The following is a 14,644-nucleotide window of genomic DNA, read 5'->3' as shown; positions in this document are numbered from 1 at the left end:
TAAAAGAAATTTAATATGTTTATTTGGGTTCTGAAATTCGACATTTTCTGTTCGAAACGAGAGCAGAAGTATCAGGCATCAAAGTGTTTGCTGTGTTGATTTGGAGAATGCTCTTCATTGTCACATCCTGAAGAAAAGATTGTTCCCTCGTTTTTGTTCTTTTCATTGCTGAGAAAGCTGCTCACAACAGTATGAAGATCCAAACATGTACATGAACTGTGCACCATTATTTTACAACTTGAGAAATGTTTTTGCAGTAATGAATGATACCACCATGACAAATTCCACATGTTGTGGTATCTGTCTTTCAGCAAAGTCGAATTTTGCAAGTCTGTAACTTCTAACTGTCATGGTGGTGGAAAATCATCAGGTGAAAGTGAGAAAGGAGTGCTGAACAATTTCATTTCCGTATTGAAAGTGGTGACTTATCAGAACCTTGTTTCAAAAGGTGTGGTGAACTGCTTTATCATGAATTACTTTTGAATGCATTATGGGAACAGCAGTGATCAATGTCTTATAAATAATTACTATTAAAAACAGTCTTGACCACAATTTATTTAATAAGGTGACCGGTTTCGACCACTACTGTGGTCATCTTCAGACCATTGAGTAGGAACCTCTTTGTTGGAGAATCACTACTGAATTACTATTAAAAACAGTCTTGACCACAATTTATTTAATAAGGTGACCGGTTTCGACCACTACTGTGGTCATCTTCAGACCATTGAGTAGGAACCTCTTTGTTGATTCTCCAACAAAGAGGTTCCTACTCAATGGTCTGAAGATGACCACAGTAGTGGTCGAAACCGGTCACCTTATTAAATAAATTGTGGTCAAGACTGTTTTTAATAGTAATGCTTTATCATGGCTTTGTAAGCACCGAAATTGGTATCTTGAGGTTGTTTTAAACACAATTGAAGAATGTTAAAATTTCATTGCTTATTTACCTCTCAAACAAACAAAACTTTTCTATGAACACTCTAATTTCATCGTGCATGTCAGCTGTTAACTGCCCTTTGCCCTGCAATGACAAATTCAGATTTTTGAGCTGCAGAGTTATGTCAGCTAGGAATGCTAATTTGATATCGATTTTAAATCTTTCAGACAATGCATTCTTTCTCATTCATTTCAAGAGAGATATTTCCTTGTATGTGTCAAAGAAAGCATCAAGAAATCGATCTACTATGGTAAGACAGGATGTACCACTCAGATAGTGGTAAATATCCTATTATACCCAAATGTGCATTATCAATCTACTCTGTAGGAATCAGCATGGGTTTTGAAAAAGACAGTCGTGTGAAACCCAGCTCGCGCTATTCGTCCACGAGACTCAGAGGGCCATAGACACGGGTTCAAAGGTAGATGCCGTGTTTCTTGACTTCCGCAAGGTGTTCGATACAGTTCCCCATAGTCGTTTAATGAACAAAGTAAGAGCATATGGACTATCAGACCAATTGTGTGATTGGATTGAAGAGTTCCTAGATAACAGAAGCAGCATGTCATTCTCAATGGAGAGAAGTCTTCCGAAGTAAGAGTGATTTCAGGTGTGCTGCAGGGGTGTGTCATAGGACCGTTGCTATTCACAATATATATAAATGACCTTGTGGATGACATCGGAAGTTCACTGAGGCTTTTTGCAGATGATGCTGTGGTGTATCGAGAGGTTGTAACAATGGAAAATTGTACTGAAATGCAGGAGGATCTGCAGTGAATAGACGCATGGTGCAGGGAATGGCAATTGAATCTCAATGTAGAAAAGTGTAATGTGCTGCGAATACATAGAAAGATAGATCCCTTATCATTTAGGTACAAAATAGCAGGTCAGCAACTGGAAGCAGTTAATTCCATAAATTATCTGGGAGTACGCATTAGGAGTGATTTAAAATGGAATGATCATATAAAGTTGATCGTCGGTAAAGCAGATGCCAGACTGAGATTCATTGGAAGAATCCTAAGGAAATGCAATTCGAAAACAAAGGAAGTAGGTTACAGTACGCTTGTTCGCCCACTGCTTGAATACTGCTCAGCAGTGTGGGATCCATACCAGATAGGGTTGATAGAAGAGATAGAGAGGATCCAACGGAGAGCAGCGCGCTTTGTTACAGGATCATTTAGTAATCGCGAAAGCGTTACGGAGATGATAGATAAACTCCAGTGGAAGACTCTGCAGGAGAGACGCTCAGTAGCTCGGTACGGGCTTTTGTTAAAGTTTCGAGAACATACCTTCACCGAAGAGTCAAGCAGTATATTGCTCCCTCCTACGTATATCTCGCGAAGAGACGATGAGGATAAAATCAGAGAGATTAGAGCCCACACAGAAGCATACCGACAATCCTTCTTTCCACAAACAATACGAGACTGGAATAGAAGGGAGAACCGACAGAGGTACTCAGGGTACCCTCCGCCACACACCGTCAGGTGGCTTGTGGAGTATGGATGTAGATGTAGATGTAGATGTAGAGGTGGTAGAAATGTACCGAGAGGCTTATGAACGTGTGGAGTAATTTTATTGCCCTGATGGGCAGTGAATTGCCGCACATAAATCTGACAATCTGTTCTTAAACTCAGTCAATTGAATGGTCGTTTGACCAATTTGGTAGTGCGATGGACCCGTGGATATAATGAAGTGATGGTTTTTTGGTAGAAACCAATTGTCAAAAAAGGGTGTTGATACATCACAGTATATCCATACAGATGCTGTTGGTTGTGTGGGATATGCATTGTAGATCAGTGGGTTGTGCTAAAATCTCTTGTAACTCTGGATCGAGTTGTTGTGCTGCTGTTACCACTTCGTAATCCACAATGCTTGTGATTTCTTGGACTCTAGATAGGGCACCGGCCGGCAGTTTCCTTTCTCTGTTGACATGTATGATGTTGCTTGTGATTTTCACAATGTAATCTAATTGATGAAGGTGGTATGGCAATGCTTTGTAACACCTTTGTCAAAACTTGTATGTGTGAGGCTTGTGGTCAGTAACTAGGGTAAATTATTGCCCCTCAAGCACATGTTGAAACTTTTTAATGGTGGAATACATAGCGTATGGTTCACAATTGTACATAGACCAGTTTTGTTGTGCTGGAGAAAGCTTCTTGCTAAAGAATGTCAATGGCTGCCAGCATTGATTCATCTGTTGTTGCAGTACTGCACCTACTGCTGTCAGGAAAGCGTTGACCATAAGGGCAAGAGGAGCTTGCAGGACTGGATGTGCCAACAGGCTGGGGTCTGTGATAGCGAATTTCAGTTTATCAAAAGCTGCTTGTGCTTCATCAGTTCACTCTCCTTTGTCGCCAGATTTATGTCCCCCACATAGGAATCCATTTAAAGGCACTGCTAAGAGAGCATGATTCCGAACAAAGCGACGATAAAAATTTGTGAATTCCAGGAATTGATGTAACTTGCATATTGTTGATGGCTGTGGATAATTGACTAATGCCTCGATCTTCTCCTGTGGAGGCTGTATTCCGTGGGTATTAATTGTGTGGCCCAGGAAGTGCAGCTCTGTTGTTCTGAAAATAGACTTCACCAGGTTAATGAGGAAGCCATGTAAGTGAAGATGGTCCAAAAGGTAGTGTAAATGTTCTAGATATTCTGTCTCTGAACTGAACATTATTAACACATCATCGATGTAATGAAGCAGACGTCAAAGCCGCAAGTCACTTTGTCCATAAATCACTGAATAGTTTATGAGTAATTACATAGACCAAATGACTACTGGCGAATTTGAAAAGTCCAAATGGGTACACACAGCCATTTTTGGGGATGTCTTCTGGTGTGACTGGTACTTGGTAGCATGCATGCACTTTATCTATTGTAGAGAAGACATATTTATCATGCAGATTATGCACGAAGTCCTCGATGTGTAGCACAGGGTATCAGTCAGGTGTAGTCTTTCTGTTAAGTTGACGAAAATCACCCCAGGGGTGCCATTCATTAGCTTTCTTTGCCACTATAAGAGGTGGCAAAGCCCAGCTGCTGCTAGATGGTCAGCAGACTCCTTGTGTCAGTATGAAGACAAACTTCTGTTTCATTGCTTTGAACTTTTTGGGTTTCAAATGTCGTGGTTGCACATGAATCGATGGACCTGGTGTTATCGGTATGGGGTGGACTATATTATGTTGACTGCCTCAGACAACCATGGCTTGCACTGGCTCAAATGTGGATGACTTGTCTAATTTCTGGAAACAGTGTAACAAGTGTAATGTATGGCAATTCTGCTGTTATTCATATTTCTGCACAGTCACTGTGATGAAATTGATCCTGGCTGCTTAGGCTGGTCGTAATGCCCAGAAGACGATGGTGTCGAACATTTGGGAGCAGCTCAAAAAATGACAAGAGATCTGCTACTAGTATCAGGTGCACTGCATTGGTGACTATGAACCGAAAATTAGATCTGCACCTGAGACTCAGGTTGAGGGCTAATGTTACCCATCAATATGTCTGAATGGTGGAGCTGTTAGCACGAGACAGATGATAATCATCACGGCTATGGTGATGCGAGTGGGTAGCCACATAAACCGAGACATCCACTCCTATGTTCCTTTCTTACCTCTGTACCAAACCATCTATGGTACCGGCATAATTTTTTAGTGGATGGCAAGTGACTACAACTTTGTGCTAAGCGATAGGGTCATTGTCATCTGATACTCCCCTGCAAAGCTGGGACTTGTAAGTCCTGCCATCTGTGCTTGAAACAGTGCAAACATTGCCAAAGTGGTATCATTTGGTTGTGTGCCATCACAATTGTACTTGCAGATAGATACATTTCAACAGTATGTTCAGCCATCTGTGCAAGTGCATCCAATTCTCCGGGGCACATTGTGAGTATTTTTTTGTGCATCTGATGGTAGGCGTGACAACCAAATGTTTCTCAGAATGTCATTGCTGACTGCACTATTCACTAATTTTTGCAGGCAATGTAGTAGCTGCGACAGTGTGAGATTACCTAGTTGTTCTGTCTGGAGCAACTTCCCTAATCTCGCAGTTTCTGGCAGTAACATGTGCATAGTCAGTACATTTTTAAATGTGTATGCCTGTGTGTGTCTGGTAGCATGACTAGAATGTCCTGCAACTGTATTTCTGTATTGTAATTCTCTAGCAGTTTCGTTATATTAGTCTGGTGACTAGTTTATACATATACATCTATAGATATACTCCGCAAGCCACTGGATGGTGTGTGGCAGAGGGTACCAAGAACCACTTCTAGTCACTCCCTCACGTGTTCCACTCAAAAACAGAGCGAGGGAAAAATGACTGTCTATATGCCTCCATATGGGCCCTAATTTCTCATTTCTTATCTTCTCAGCCCTTATGTGCAATGTGTATTGGTGGTTTAAATGCTGATTCTCTAAATTTTCTCAATAATGTTCCTTGAAAAGAATGTTGCCTTCCCTCCAGGGATTCCCATTTGAGTTCCTGAAGCATCTCCATAACATCTAAGTGTTGTTTGAACATACCAGTAACAAATCTAGCAACCTGCCTCTGAATTGCTTCATTGTCTTCCTTCATTCCAACCTGGTACAGATCTCAAACACTCAAGCAGTACTCAAGAATAGGCCACACCAGCATCCTATATCCCATCTCCTTTACGTGTGAACCACACTTCCCTAAAATTCTCCCAATAAACCAAAGTTGACCATTCGCTTTCCGTACCATAGTTCTCACATGCTCATTCCATTGCATATCACCTTGCAACATCAAGCCTAGTTATTTAAACAGCTTGACTGTGACAAGCAGGAAATTACTAATACTGCATCTGAACATTACAGGTTTGTCCTTCCTACCCATCTCTATTAACTTACATTTTTCCTCGCTTAGAGCTAGCTACTATTTGTCACACCAATCAGAAATTTTGTCTAAGTCATGTTGTATCTTCCTACAGTCACTCAACTTCAACACCTTGCCATACATCACAGCGTCATCAGCAAACAACCACAGATTGCTGTCCACTCTGTCCACCAAATCATTTAAATATGCAGAGAACAACACTGGGCCTATCACACTTCTCTGCGGCACTCCTAGGGTTACCCTTGTCTCTGATGAACGCACGCTGTTGAGGACAACATACTGTGTTCTATTATGTAAGAAGTCTTTGAGCTACATGTGTATCTGTGAACTTACACCATACACTTGTACCTTTGTTAACAGCCAGCAATGATGCAACGTGTCAGATGCTTTCAAGAAATCTAGAAATATGGAATCAGCCTGTTGCCCTTCATCAATAGTTCACAGTATATCATGTGAGAAAATGGCAAGCTGAGTTTCACAGGAACGATGCTTTCTAAAACCATGCTGATTCATAGACATAAGGTTCCCTGTCTCAAGAAAGTTTATTATATTCAAACTGAAAATGTGTTTAAGGATTCTGCAGCTACTACCAAGTTAATTTTCAAGTCAGGCTTATTAAAACTGCTCTAATAGTGCTTGATTAGGTGACAATCAGTTCACACGTAGGTAATACACACTTGATAGATAGTCACATGGCATGTCAACCAATTTCACAATGTGGATGTGTTGATGAAGTGCAGTTGAACGAGATTTCATATTGGAAATACACAGTAACTGTATTTGATCCTGTCAGTGTAATACATGCTAGCACAAAAAGGCTCTGCAACTGCATGAACCAAAGCACCAGATTTCGTTGGCAGAATGGAGGTGGCTGCACTGCAGTGTGGCTGACTACTGTGTTTGCTTGCTTCTCATCTGCGGTTGGTGGTGCTGCCATTGGTAAAGTCTAGCATTCTATATAATTCATGTAGGAAATTGGTGCGCAGCCATTACACGTTCATATCACAGCATGTAGGATTTATGCACACACTGTAGCCGATGCGGTTGCTTAAACTCATCAGGCAGCACAGATGAGTCTTGATCATGTCACGTGGCATAGTTGTTTCTTACTAATCACGTTGTAACTGGTGTAGTTATGATCATGTCAGGGTCACAAATAAATGTTTCCAATGTTTAAGAAGAATAGCATACAGAAATGTGAATAAACAACATCTCTGTTTACAACATATCAACCAAGGAAAACAAGAATAAACAACACTAGCAGTCATGCTAACACCACATAACATGTGTCATGATAATTTTTCACTATGTACGCTGTCACTTCAAAAGTTTCCTAACAAAATTTTTAAAGGGCTTTAATTCTTTAAAATCTGAGTCCTTACTGATACCTTGTTAGTTAAGATATTGACCTCCTCGGTAGAGTATCTCTGCGTACTAATGGTAACATCTGACTTCCCAAAAAAACAAGACTTCTAGAAAAAGCACAAAGTGAGTTTGGTTTTGTGTGTGTTTTCCAAGATACATGTAAACTTGTTTCTTGAAAGTGCACATGTTGACAGCTAATTATGGCAGACATGTTAAACATTGACTAAAAACAGGCTCAACAATCTTCTTGCTACTGCTCTTGTAATCGAAACAGAACTAGACTATAGATAGTTATCCTGGAACCTTCTTCCCTGTAGCTATAGCACTTGTGGCTTAATTTGAAAATATTTGGTTAAAATTTGGGACCAATTCCGTATGTTGACTTGAAACTGTATTACATATGAATTGGTTTGAGCATAGGCTCCTTTATTTCATATTTTGTATGTAAGTTTTTGTCAGATCATTGGATGTGATTTCCATTTCATCAATTTACATATCCACAATATTACTTGTTACAGACATAAATGTGGAGAACATCTTTGTATATGGATATAGCTGGTAACCCATGGTTGTCACAGTATCATCTTTTGAAGACTGTAAATGCTGTGTAGTTTTTATGATCATAGTAGAGGGACTGAGAGCCACTCAGATGAATTTGGCTCAACATTGATGAAATAGTGCAGTCCTGGTAAATTTATTTGAAGCATTCTTAGGTTAATGATAGTTGCAAGTATAATCATTTTGATACCTCTGCCATTTTCAAATTTTGAATTCTTAGAGAAGTGAGGAAATGTGTAACTTGAAAGGATTATTTCATGTTGTGATCGTTCATTGGTTCTTTTTTCTTTTGTTCAGCATTAATACAGCATTCTGTTGTAATGGTCTTTTTTCTTTTTTCAAATTTGTTCATTGTTGTTTCTCAACTGGTGGTTGTGGTAATTTTCCTTGTGAGTGTCCTATTTTGTTCTATTTCAACCAAAAAGTCCTTTTATGTATTTTGGGTATTAGTCTATATTATAAACATATTTTATTTTGCAACATTTCAAAAGTGAAATTTAAATTAAAGTGCTGAATAACTTTTACCGTTGGGAGAACTATGAGCAAAGTTATCAGATAGCGAACGGTGGTCCATAGACTTAATAAATAGTGCACAAATAAAATATTAAATATTTATTCATTGATTAAACAGTTATTGAACTCACATGTTATTTTGTCCATTAGATGAATACTTTAATTTATCTTCAAATATATTGAATTCTTTTGTGACAGGAATTGGCTGTCCAGTTTTCATCATACCGTGGATGGTTCTACATGAACTGGATATTTTAAAGGACAGAAGAGATGTAACAAAGAGCAAGATGACAGCAGTACGAGCTCAGAAGGCCATTACATTCCTGCACAAATGTTTTTCAACCAAACATCCTCGAGTCATAGGTAACTCAATTGTCTCAGTCTACCTCTACATATACCTATACATATACATACACATACACATTTACATACACATACATACGCCACAAGCCACTGTACTGTGCATGGTGGAGTGTACCCTGCACCTCTACTAGTTGTTTCCTTTCCTGCTCCACTTGCAAATAGAGCAAGGGAAAAACAACTATCTATATGCCTCTCTATGAGCTCTAACTTCTCTTCTTATTCTCATGATCCTTGTGCAAAATGTATGTTTGTAGCAGTAGAATCTTTCTGCAGCCAGTTTCAAATGTCGGTTCTCCAAATTTTCTTAATAGTGTTTCTTGAATCCGTGAAAAGAATGTTGCCTTCCTTCCAGGTACTCCCATACGAGTTCCCACAGCATCAGGCTTGCATGCTGTTCGAACCTGCCAGTAACAAATCTTGCAACCCGCCTCTGAATTGCTTTGATGTCTTCCTTTAATCCAGCATGGTGCAGATCCCAAACACTCAAGCAGTACTCAAGAACAGGTCCCATTACTGTCCTATATATGGCCTCTTGGAACCACTCTTTCCCAAACGTCTCCCAATTCGTCTTCCTTACCATAATCCTCACATGCTCATTCCATTTCATATCACTTTGCAACAGTATGGCTAGATATTTGAATGGCATGGCTGTGTCAAGCAAGACACTATATTGCTGTATCTGGACATTATGGGTTTGTTTTTCCTACTCATCTGCATTAACTTATGTTTTTCTACATTTAGACCTAGCTGCCATTCATCACACCAACTAGAAATTTTGTTTAAGTCATCAACTTTCGTTTTGCTATCTTCCATTGCCATCCCAGATTGGTTAACAAGTGACTGGATGGAAGCCTTAGACCCTCTTAATGATTTTACGTAGAGCCAGAATTTTCTTGGGCTCTTGGCCAGACCTTTGCTAAGGTAAGGTGGTGGTGGTAGTTGTATGCACCATGCATATATCTTTTACTGATGCATGAATCTCTACTAGCCTTTGCCTGTTTTCATTTGTGTGTTCTCTTTTGAAGTGAGGGTGCAACAGCCTTTTGTTTCCTCAGCATTTTGTGAATTTCATTGTTAAACCATAGAGGTCTTTTCCATCCTTAATCTGGTTATTAGGCCCATAGTTCTCCAGAGTATGACTGGATGGAAGCCTTAGGCCACTTAACGATTTTACATAGGACCAGAATTTTCTTGGGTACTTGGCCAGATCTTGTGCTAAGGTACGGTGGTGGTATTTGTATGCTTCGTGCATAGGTCTTTTTACTGTCTGTTGCACAAATCGCCAGATCTTTCACTAAGGTATGGAAGTGGAGGTAGTTTTATGCTTCTCACATAGATATTTTTACAGACGCATGAATCTCTTCTAACCTTTGCCTGTCTTCATTTCCATGCTCTCTTTTGCAGTGAGACTGCAGCAGCCTTTGTTTCCTCAGTATTTTGTGACTTTTGTTGTTAAATGTTGGTGTGTTTTTTTCATCCTCAATCCACTTGCTAGGCACATACTTCTCCAGAGTATGATTTACAGTCTGTTTAAACTTCGCTCATAATTCCAATCCATCAATCACGCTGAAACTAAATGATGTCAGTTGATTGTCTAAGTGAGATACTAACAACTGCTTAACCATTCTTTCTAACAGAAACACTATACTAGTCTTCTTAACTGATTTATAAACTTTTGTAACCACACTCACTATGATATCGTGATTACTAATCCCCGTCTGTATACTGATGCTGTCGATAAGGTCCAGCTCGTCTGTAGCTACAGAGTTTTTGTCAGTGTAGTGTGTTTGTAGCTATGCATATTTTCATTGCGTGTGGGCTACCGAACTAGCTGCTCAAGACAGTTTTTCGGAAATGTGTACAAAAGATCTACTTTCTTACGGAGGTCTTCATTGATTTTATGTAGAACAGCATTAAAAGTACGTGTTTTGCAAATGATGGTACACTCTCTGACAAATTTGAGGGCACATGACTGGGAAACACGGAGAAGTCTAAGTACTTTTTTAGGCTAAGATCAGTATCCAATCATCCTACATTGATTGAAATTAAGCTTAATTAAAATTTCAGACACGCAGGTACTAGAGATGTGAAAATATCACAAGATTTTCATAACAGTACAGTGAAAAATAATGTTAGTATTTCACAAGATTCACATAAAAGCACACTAAAACATAATGTTAATATATTGCATCAGAATATCAGGGGGTTAAAAAAACAAAGTAGATGAGCTTCTTGTTTGTATAGAAGAGTCAGAAACTGAGGGTGGAATAGATGTAACATGCCTGTCTGAAAATCATACAGTCACGAGTATGGAAATGGTAAATGTAGGTGGATATAAGCTTTCAGCACATGTAAGTAGAGACACTATGGAGAGAGGAGGAGTAGCCATATATATTAAAATCATCATAGTGTGAAAAAAATTCGGAAACTAAAAAATTTTGCGTGTAGCAACACATAGAAGCATGTGCATGTGAGCTTAAACTAAATAAAGGCACTTTTATAATTTTAGCTGTGTATTAAGTCCCCATTGGGAAATTTTCAACTATTTTTGAAGAACTTGGATCCTTTGTTGTGCTACCTGTCAGACAAAGGAAAGAAAATTATTGTTTGTGGGGATTTCAATGTAGATTTTCTGAAAGAGTCAGATAGAAAGCTTGACCTTGAAGTATTACTTGGTTCTTTCAATTTGACATCAGTTATTGATTTTCCTATTCGGGTGGTACAGGAAAGCAGCACACTGATAAATAACGTTTTCATAGACAAAGATAAATTTAATCAAATAAAAACTTTTCCTGTTAAGAATGGTCTGTCTGATCATGATGCACAGCTAGTTACAGTATATGATATAGCTGCATACAGTAACGCAAAACAGTCCTCCAAAATAGTGCGTTCCGTTAATGATTTAACACCAAAATTTTAGGGAAAGCTTGCAACAGTTAAGACGGGGACGAGGTGTACTGGGAACATGATGCTAATTTAAAATTTAACCTGTTTCATGACACCTTTGTGAGCATATTTGAAAACAGTTTCCCTAAGAAACCCGTGAAATATAATTGTAAGAAACCATGTAAAAAGCCATAGCTTATTAAAGGCATAAAAATATTTTGTACACAGAAAAGGGAAATGTAACTTATAGCTAGGAGGAGTAATGATCCCGAAAGAGTGAAACATTATAAAAATTACTGCACTGTATTTAGAAAAGTTATTAAAAAGTCCAGAAGTGCATGCTTTATGTCTGAGATTAGCACATCTGACAATAAAATTAAAATAATTTGGAACATTGTGAAAAGGGAAACAGGGCAACCGAGAGCACAGAAAGACTGTATTTCTATCAAACACAATGAAAAGTTTGTTAACAAGAAGTAAGAAGTAGAAAACATTTTAATAACAAATTTTTAATTGTTGTAGAGAAAATAGGTTCCAGCTATTCATTAGAAAATGCAAGGCAGTATATGGAAGAGGCAGTACCTACACAATTTGATAAAATTGAAATTCAACCCACCTCTCTTACTGAAATCAGGAAAATAATAAATTCACTCAAAAGTAAAAGCTCACATGGAATTGATGGCATTTCCAACAGAGTACTAAAAGCTTGTTCCTAACAAATAAGTAGGATTCACAGCCACATATTTAGTAGCTCACTGAAACAGGGAATTTTTCCAGATAGACTGAAATATGCTATTGTTAAACCATTGCATAAAAAAGGGGATAGATCTGATGCTAACAACTACCCCCCCAATCTCACTTCTGGCAGCTTTATCCAAAATTCTTGAAAATTTATTCAAGAGTAACATCACATATTTGTAAAATTGAAGTGCTAACAAAATGTCAGTTTTATTTTCAGAAAGGCTTTTCAACAGAAAATGCTATATATGCTTTGACTGATCAAATATTAAATGCAGTGAATAACCGAACATCACTCATTGGGATATTTTGTGATCTCTCAAAGGCTTTTGATTGTGTGAATCATGAAATTTTTCTTGATAAGCTTAAGTATTGTGGGACATTGCTCAAATGGTTTAATTCATACTTAACTGGAAGAATGCAGAAGGTTGAAATTAACAGTACAGATAGGCTACAAAAACCAGCAGAGTCCTCTAACTGGGGAGGTATCAATAATGGTGTCCCACAGGGTTCAGTCTTGGGTCCCTTATCGTTTTTAATATATATTAATGACTTGCCACTCTGTATTCATGAAGATGCAAAGTTAGTTCTTTTTGCTGATGATACAGGTTTAGTAATCACACCCAAAAAGCAAGAATCTGCTGAGGAAATTGCAAATAATGTCTTTCAGAAAATTATTAAGTGGTTCTCTGCAAATGAACTCTCACTAAATTTTAAGAAAACACAGTTTATACATCTCTGTACAGCAAATGGCACAACACCATTGATAAATATAGACTATAAATGGAAGTCTGTTGCTAAGGTAGAATTCTCAGAATTTCTGGGTGTGTGCATTGATGAGAAATTGAATTGGAAGAAACACATTGATGATCTGCTTAAATGGTTATGTTCAGCTACTTATGCTATTAGGGTTATTGCAAATTTTGGTGATAAACAAATCAGTAAATTAGCCTAATATGCCTATTTTCATTCACTGCTTTCATATGGCATTGTATTTTGGGGCAATTTGTCATTAAGAGAGAAAGTATTCATTGCACAAAAGCGTGTAATCAGAATAATAGCTGGACACCACCCAAGATCACCTTGCAGACATTTATTTAAGGAACTTGGGATATTCACAGTACCTTCGCAATACATATATTCACTTATGAAATTTGTCATTAATAACCCATCCCAATTCAAAAATAACAGCGAAGTGCATAGCTACAACACTAGAAGAAAGGATGATATCCACTATTCTGTATTAAATCTTTCTTTGGCACAGAAAGGGGTGAATTACGCTGCCACAAAAATCTTTGGTCATTTGCCAAATAGTATTAAAAGTCTGACAGATAGCCAACCAACATTTAAAAGCAAATTAAAATAATTTCTGAATGACAACTCCTCCTACTCAGTAGATGAATTCTTAGATATGAAGTAGTAACTAAAAAAAGAATTAATTATTTTGTGTAAAGAAAACTTATGTTAAAGTGACACATTCCACATATTACGAAATGTCTTATTCATGATCTATGGAACAAGGATTAATGTATGTATGTACGTATGTATGTATGTATATATATGTATCTTAGGTGAATTTGCATTTCCAAACCATGACTTGACAGAGAATTATCCTTTCTCAACTAGAGACATACATGATGAATTATTTTTGATATGATTTTCTATCAAAACACCTTTAGCATGAAGCAAGTTTTATTCATGCTATGTTGACACGTTTTCAGTTAGCACTGTGATCGTTTCTTTATATCTGGATTGAGCCAGTCCTTCAAACTTTTAATAAGTCATTTGGCTATCCAGTCACCCATATCATACCAAGTGCATGACGGTGTCCTAGTCTGCTTTTATACAGAATTTGTGAGCTATTTATCTCCACCAGTAACCAGAATTTATACAGGTCCTATGAAAGGGAAATTTGTCCCCACTGATTCAAAAAGAGCACATCATGCACATTTATAGCAAACCACTGCTTAGTTGTGCCACATAACTGCTCTCATACTTCTTGTGTTTGTTGCAGAATTTGGTATTACATCATGAATTTAAACATAATGACAAGGGACCAGATTTCAATGATCTAAAAACAGCAAAATATGCAAGTTTTTATGACCTAAAACTTACATAAATATAACCTTAAAAACTAAAATATGACTTTATGTAAAATATATCTTTGTTAATTTTTTCATAAAGCATGTAATACAAAATCCTCTTTTGAACAAAATGTGTGTGTGGTACTTACTTTTTGGAGTATAATACTTACTTTTTGCAGTATTTGAAACTAGCACTTATATTTGATATGACAACGTATGATTGGTAAAGAAACCAGAAAGTACAGAGAACAATAGCAGCCATACAAACAATAAAACCATGTTTTTACTACTGCACACCATGTGTTTAAAGTATTCCAAATTAGTTAACACTTGTATGTCTACATCTACATAC

At 37.8% G+C, this 14,644-nt stretch overlaps 1 protein-coding gene across 3 annotated transcripts in view; it reads left to right on the top strand.

The window, feature by feature from the left end:
• Positions 1–14,644, top strand: part of LOC124795037 (transcriptional protein SWT1) — a 283,974-nt gene that overhangs the window by 119,176 nt on the left and 150,154 nt on the right. For all 3 annotated transcript variants that reach the window (XM_047258819.1, XM_047258818.1, XM_047258820.1), the window contains one exon: positions 8,420–8,584. In XM_047258819.1, the coding sequence (XP_047114775.1) occupies positions 8,420–8,584 (165 nt within the window). The remainder of the gene's footprint in view (positions 1–8,419; positions 8,585–14,644) is intronic.

Source organism: Schistocerca piceifrons, chromosome 4, assembly GCF_021461385.2.
Source record: "Schistocerca piceifrons isolate TAMUIC-IGC-003096 chromosome 4, iqSchPice1.1, whole genome shotgun sequence".
In the NCBI taxonomy this organism is placed as follows: Eukaryota; Metazoa; Arthropoda; class Insecta; order Orthoptera; family Acrididae; genus Schistocerca; species Schistocerca piceifrons.
This window is presented reverse-complemented; position numbering and strand designations above follow the sequence as displayed.